This window comes from Sinocyclocheilus rhinocerous, unplaced genomic scaffold (assembly GCF_001515625.1).
Source record: "Sinocyclocheilus rhinocerous isolate Xijiao unplaced genomic scaffold, SAMN03320098_v1.1 scaffold712, whole genome shotgun sequence".
Lineage (NCBI taxonomy): Eukaryota > Metazoa > Chordata > Actinopteri > Cypriniformes > Cyprinidae > Sinocyclocheilus > Sinocyclocheilus rhinocerous.
Window position 1 is genome coordinate 1,578,493 of NW_015642789.1, and position 6,486 is coordinate 1,584,978.

At 36.6% G+C, this 6,486-nt stretch overlaps 1 protein-coding gene across 1 annotated transcript in view; it reads right to left on the reverse strand.

The window, feature by feature from the left end:
• Window positions 1–6,486, reverse strand: part of itga5 (integrin, alpha 5 (fibronectin receptor, alpha polypeptide)) — a 54,506-nt gene that overhangs the window by 35,577 nt on the left and 12,443 nt on the right. The window contains exon 2 of the mRNA XM_016573406.1: window positions 1,575–1,705. Coding sequence (XP_016428892.1) covers window positions 1,575–1,705 — 131 coding nt within the window. The remainder of the gene's footprint in view (window positions 1–1,574; window positions 1,706–6,486) is intronic.

Below are 6,486 nucleotides of genomic sequence, written 5' to 3' on the forward strand. Positions count from 1 at the left end.
AGCTCTTAAACAATGATATGTGCTTCCAAATAAAATAAAAAAATAATAATAAAAAATAAATAAATAAATAAATAAAATAAAATAAAAATATTTCAAGAACCAACTGTGCTAAAAAGGTGGTTAATAGCATGCCTCTATTTTTGGTTATGTCCTGAACTGCTGACACTAAATGAAATTGAAGTAAAAGCCAAAAAACCACTTGTCAAAATATTAACCATTTTGGATCTGTCAGGATGTATTGACATCTAATTGAATGATCATTGGATAAGCATTAACCTCTGAGGTTAAACCAGCCTCTGTAATGCATCACACATCACGGGGTATTAGCTTAATTCAATTATGATCTTCTGCTTGACTATTGAGTTAAACCAAAATAACATTATGTTTTAATTGAAGTCAAACGTAATAAAAAGAAGAGCATGACATTTACATGACTCATAAGCACACAATATGTTTGCTAAAAAAGCCCTACGTAGCTAAATCTGCTACCTGGCTGTTTTCTAGAACATGCAGCTGTGCATCATGAGTTTCAAAACAAAAGAAAATGTTAAAAAAATTGATCTTTGTGACAGTTTTGTTGGAATATATCTCTCTGTGTTTGAGTAATAGACAGTAAATCACAGCTTGGATTTTCAGAGGAGACTTTAATTCCGCAGGAAGGAAGCCAACAGTCTCTCATTGAGACTGTGAACACTTCATTGTCCCCTGACATGTGTTCTACATACTCAGCAACTTGGAACAGTTCTTAAGACTCCATCTGCTTCAAGAAAAGAGACAATACACAATTGATAGAGCATACATTGCGGTCTCTACTTATTCTTTTTTTCTGGTTGTAGTGCACAGAAATCTGAATCCTAATGAAATGCATTTTTTATGTTTTACATCACCACCACAACAGAAATTATTCCGGCATGGCGAGTAGATCAACGACCAACAATGCTAGCAATGTTAACATGCAGGCACTAACAAGACAGCCACAAAGCTACACAGTCTCTGTTCATATCAAGACTGAATATCTGTTGGGAACACCACTTGTGACGGCATTCCAGATCAGTTTTGCATCAGAATCCGACTTCCAGAAAGAAACTACATAAAACCATCTCTATCTACCCATTTCAGCCATTGTTTAGCAGTTGCTAGCTATCATGTTCTGCCTTCCTGATCGAGAAACAATTTAAGAAAATCAGAGCCTGCATGTACATGAGGAAGTCTGCTTGAGCACTTGTCTGCCTTCGCTCCGTCTAAATCCCATCTTCCATCACCCTCTCAGAGCAAAATCTACACAATGAAAGGGAAAAGGCTGTGCAACGACAAGGTGCTAGCTTTGAAGAAGGCACATAATGGAAGAAGCAGATATCCATCAATACTAGGATTGTTTTGGGGAGGAAGTAGAAACCAAAAGTCAAAATACTGGATCCAATTTAAGTGATGGTACACAATTAGCAGTGTACATTCTTATCCACTTAATTAGTATATAGACAAACCAAAAACTAAAAGTGACAAAAGCACACAACAAATTTAATCAAGTCTAATCTTTTTGTGACCACCCACATCAACTGGTCAGTGAGACTTACCCTGTCTATCAAACTCTATGCTGCTGCATTGTGATTGGCTGAGGCTCCATGGACAGTAGAAGACTGATCCTCCTTCTCTGATGTTGGGCTGGCTGGTGTTGGCTTTGGGTGCTCCAACTATAATACTCACACTGTTCAAAGAGAAAAAAAAAGACGAAGGAAGCTGTTAGCATACTAATAAGACTATGAGGAATATTTATAAGAGAGCAGGACAAGTACAACAGTGTTCCGATTCACAAAAAGTCTACTGGAAGCTTTGTTAAAGAGTTTGGATTTGAACATCAGAGCTGCAAAGCAACATCTATCCTTCTATGTTGAAGACGACAGATGAAGAAAACAGTGTTGGGAAGACATTTTGAAACAGTTGCATATTGAGTTACAATCAAAATGAGATTTAAACTGAAGCAAACAAGACATTGAAAACATATTTTGTTATGCTACATTGTTACGCTTACTGGAAAGCTATACACTACTACATAAAGGTAGTTACATTAGTATAATTGTTACTTTTAGTTTCAATTTCCTAGAATTCAAAAGCTTGATATTAGTCTTATTTTGAATTTTGACGATTTAAATATAATAAAGACCAGCAGACAACTTATGATCTTTGAGGAAATGGACTGTCTCATAATCAACCATATAGAGCTGAATTATGTAACAGTGTGGCCATGTGCAACGGTTAGTAACTTGGTTGGCAACATGTGACCGCCAACACACAACCACACACACACCAGGCCCACTGGGTAATAAGTCAATGAGAAAACAAGAGCCGAGACTGCTGAAGTCAAGCTAGCTGCTTCTACAGCTGTTTTTCCCCCTGGGTTATCACAAACACATCCAAATGTTTAAACACATACAGACAAGCATAGCCACATATTTAAAAGCATGATCTCCAAGTATTCACATGTCAAAACCAAACAAACTTCTCAACAGAGAGGAATAAACAATTGTGGTTGGACAGGATGAGAGAAAGGAGCAGGAACAACTGTTTAAAACTGCATTTTCACATTCTCTGAAGAAAATGTGAGTGCCAGAACGTTGCTATGTGGTTTCTAAGGTGCTCTGATTGGTGTTTAGCATGTCGCTATGTGGTTGCTAGGTGGCTTCTTACAGGCTCAAGTCAAAACTGTCTGCATGATATTCTGGTCTCTAAATATGGCTTGATTACCTCTTTTTATGTACACAGTCAAATGTTTTGGGCCAGTAAGATTTTTTGTTGTTGTTGTTTTTTGAAAAAATTAATACTTTTATTCATCAAGGACACATTAAATTAATCAAAAGGGACAGAAATCTTGTGTTAAATTATATATGTTGTTACTATTTCAAATAAATGCTGTTCTTTTGAACTTTATTCACAGAATTCTAAATAATTTATCATGGATTCCACAAAAATATTAAGCACGACCGTTTTCATCTTTGATAATAAAAAAATGTTTCTTCAGCACCAAATCAGCATATTAGAATGATTTCTGAAACATCATGTGATGATTCACTGAAATAAAAAAAAATATTGTAAATTTTTATAATATTTCATAATATTACAGTTTTTTATGGAATCTTGTCTCCCCGACTGAATAATATCTAAAAAGTTAATTGCCACATTTAACTCACAATTCTGACTTTTTTCTAAGAACTGTGAGACGTAAACTCGCAACTGGGAGATATAAAGTCAAAATTGAGTGGCAATCTCGCAACTGCGAGAAAAAAAGTCAGTTTATCTTTCAATTCGGACATTGTAACTCGCAATTGTGAGTTCACATCTTGCAGTTCTGAGAAAAAAAAAGTCGGAATTGTGAGAAGATTTTTTTAAATCTTACCGACCCTAAACTTGTGAACGTTAGTGTAAATATACAGGATTTTTTTTTCCTGTTTTATCATCTGTCAGGAGAAAATTATAAGAATGATCATTTAGAAAGGTAATAGCACATTGTTTCTTGAGATTTGACATTCAAAACAAGCTCTCTGAAAAGTACCCAACAGTTAGACGGCCACTCTCACAGACCCTGCTCTTCTAATCTGTGTCTAATTTTCCAAGAGCCGGCATGGATTGGTGCAGTGCCGCCATGACCTCATTGTCTGTAAACTTACTATCATCTTTCCTGTCATTAAGGCTGGTCCATTGAGAGACGGGGGATGGGGGTGTGGAGGTGTTTGTAAGAGGGCACTGAGGGCATCTTTGCAGGGGGGGGTCAAGGTACAGGAAGAGAACACCCTTTCCTGCCCCCTGGGCTGGTCTCAGTGACGCGTAACAGAGGGCTTCCTTACAAAGGCTGTATTCAGCGAACCCTTCGGTCAGCCATGGAAACTCAAGCACACTTTAGATGGACTGCAGAGATAGAGTCCTATAGGTAGTACCAGATGACCACTGGAATTGAAAAAAGCAGGACAAGCAGAAGACAGATCATTGACCACATCCTAAATGAGAGGGCTGGATTTTCTCAGCTATTATTTACAAAAAACTGTGTGTCTGGAGGCAAAGAATTGAAAAGTTGAGAACATCAAAGTTTATAGCTTAAGGACCATCCTGTACTATGGAAATACATGGCATTTTGTGGCCACTAAGTCAAAAAATACCATTAAAAGACGATAAAGATTTTGATACTTGAAATAAAGCCAAAATAAATAAATAAATCTATATTGGATGTAAAGAAAACATGCTACTTTAAAAAAAACTGAAAATTATAAATATTGCATTTAAGTTAAAATACTAAAATTAAACAACTAATCCTGAAATAAAAATTACCAAAAGCTACATTAATAAATTAATAAATGACAAAAGAATGTAATAAATTCCTTAAACTTTAACTTTAATTAAAACTGAAAATATAAAAATAAAAGCCAATTCACCATATTTGGAAACAAACTTTCATTGATTTGGTTTTTTTTTCCTGTCTTTGTCTTTGCTAAGTTTTTACTATGCCTTGGAAGTCACGCAACACATTTTGTTGTACAATGACAGTAAAGGAATTTAATAATTTAATAGGACAGTTTCCAAATCCTACACTGGGAGGAATGCCAGACAAAAAGGAAAAGGCCTGAACAATAGATCAATGGATAAATAGGGAGGACATTAAACGTGGAAATGTTTGTTGGGGTCACCAAATTTCAAGGCCACAAGTGGAGCACAACCCACACACCAAAACAAAGCCTTTTTCCGGCTTGGACAGAGTATCCTATTTTTCCACCATATGTGTGTATGGACAGAGGGAATGTCCCAGAGGTGTTATAGAACCCCAGCTGAGGTGTAATGTCAATCCCAGATTCCCTTGATGGCTTTCTCCTGGGAATTAGGGCATCAAAATTCCCACTCAGCGATAACACCTACAGATAATGTCTGAAACTAAAATGTGAACAGGCTGGTCCACCTCATTTGAAACCCAGCACACTATGAATGAACTCAAGTGCACTAGTCTGATGAAATGTTATGTTGCTATGATGCATGTGAAATGCGTCTAACAGCTGCAAATTCACTAGTTTTCCCAAGCATTTTCACTCTTCTGCTCGAGTTCCTGGAATGCTGTACACTTACACTACTGCTTTGGCTGACTGCTCACAAGTGTACAATTACAGTGCAGCTACAATCATTGCACTTCTGTTATGATAAATTACACTAATTTAGTCTCATTACGGTTGAGTTTTATCTTGAAAGCCACTGGAAGTTTCCACGTAATGCAAAACCAGGTTATGTTTTAAATATTCCAAGTAAATGTTTCAAATATTCATTCATTCAAATTAAAAAAAATTACACCACAAGGTTTCTGTTTAAGCAAATAAGACCTAAATGTACATTCAAATGTGCCGCTTTGATGCAAAATTATAATATACAAAGCTCACCATCAAACATATTTAACAGGAAACTTAGAAACACAAAATTGCTTTTATCAACAAGTGGAAATAACTGTCTTCCGCCTAACACTCAACAAACATAGTCTAAATCGTGCCGTTTTGATAACGATCTGAAAGAACTGTAACTAAGAAACAATTAGCATATAATGGGGGTTTATCTCAAGAGGGGATCTCATCGCTTTTAAATGTCCTTCTTTTCTCCACTAAATGCTTAAATGTTGGGCTAACATTAGCATAATGATAAGAACCAGATTGCTCTTGTCTTAGATGCTAGCTTTTGTAACGGCTCCACATAAAATGAGAAAGACTTCAGGAGGCCTTCAGGCAGAGGGAATGCCAAAGTGAAGCTTACTTTAATTAAAACAATCTGGCCTTGTAAGAGAACAACAGAATGTTGTTTCAATTCTGCTATATGGAGAACAAATTTTGCTTTAACTGTTATTAGCATCTGTAAGTAGTTGTTGATCAGAATTATTGCTAAGGGCAGAGGTCATTGCCTTTGGAAGATGGATTTTTCAACAGTGGGCCTTCATTTGCTTACACTCATGTCTTCCTAAATCTGTATGACTTACTTCCTTCTGCGGAAGACAACAAATATATATTTTGAAACTTTTCAGTTTGCTTTTTGTCCATACAATGAAAATCAATAGAGTCTGGTTTTGTTTTGGACCCCATTCACTTTCATTGTATAAAAAAAACAACTGAAGCATTCTTCACAATCATTCAGACACAAAGCACCAAAGAATCATTCACAATAAAACCAGGAATATACATCGATCAGGCATAACATTAACACTTTTACACTTTTGCTGCCAAAACAGCCCTGACCCGTTGAAGCATGGACTCCACTAGACCCCTGTATCTGGCACCAAGTTGTTAGCAGCAGATCCTTTAAGTCCTGTAAGTTGCGAGGTGGGGCCTCCATGGATCGGACTTGTTTGTTCAGCACATCCCACAGATGCTTGATTGGATTGAGATCTGGGGAATTTGGAGGCCAAGTCAACACCTCAAACTCGTTGTTGTGATCCTTAAACCATTCCTGAACCATTTTTGCTTTGTGGCAGGG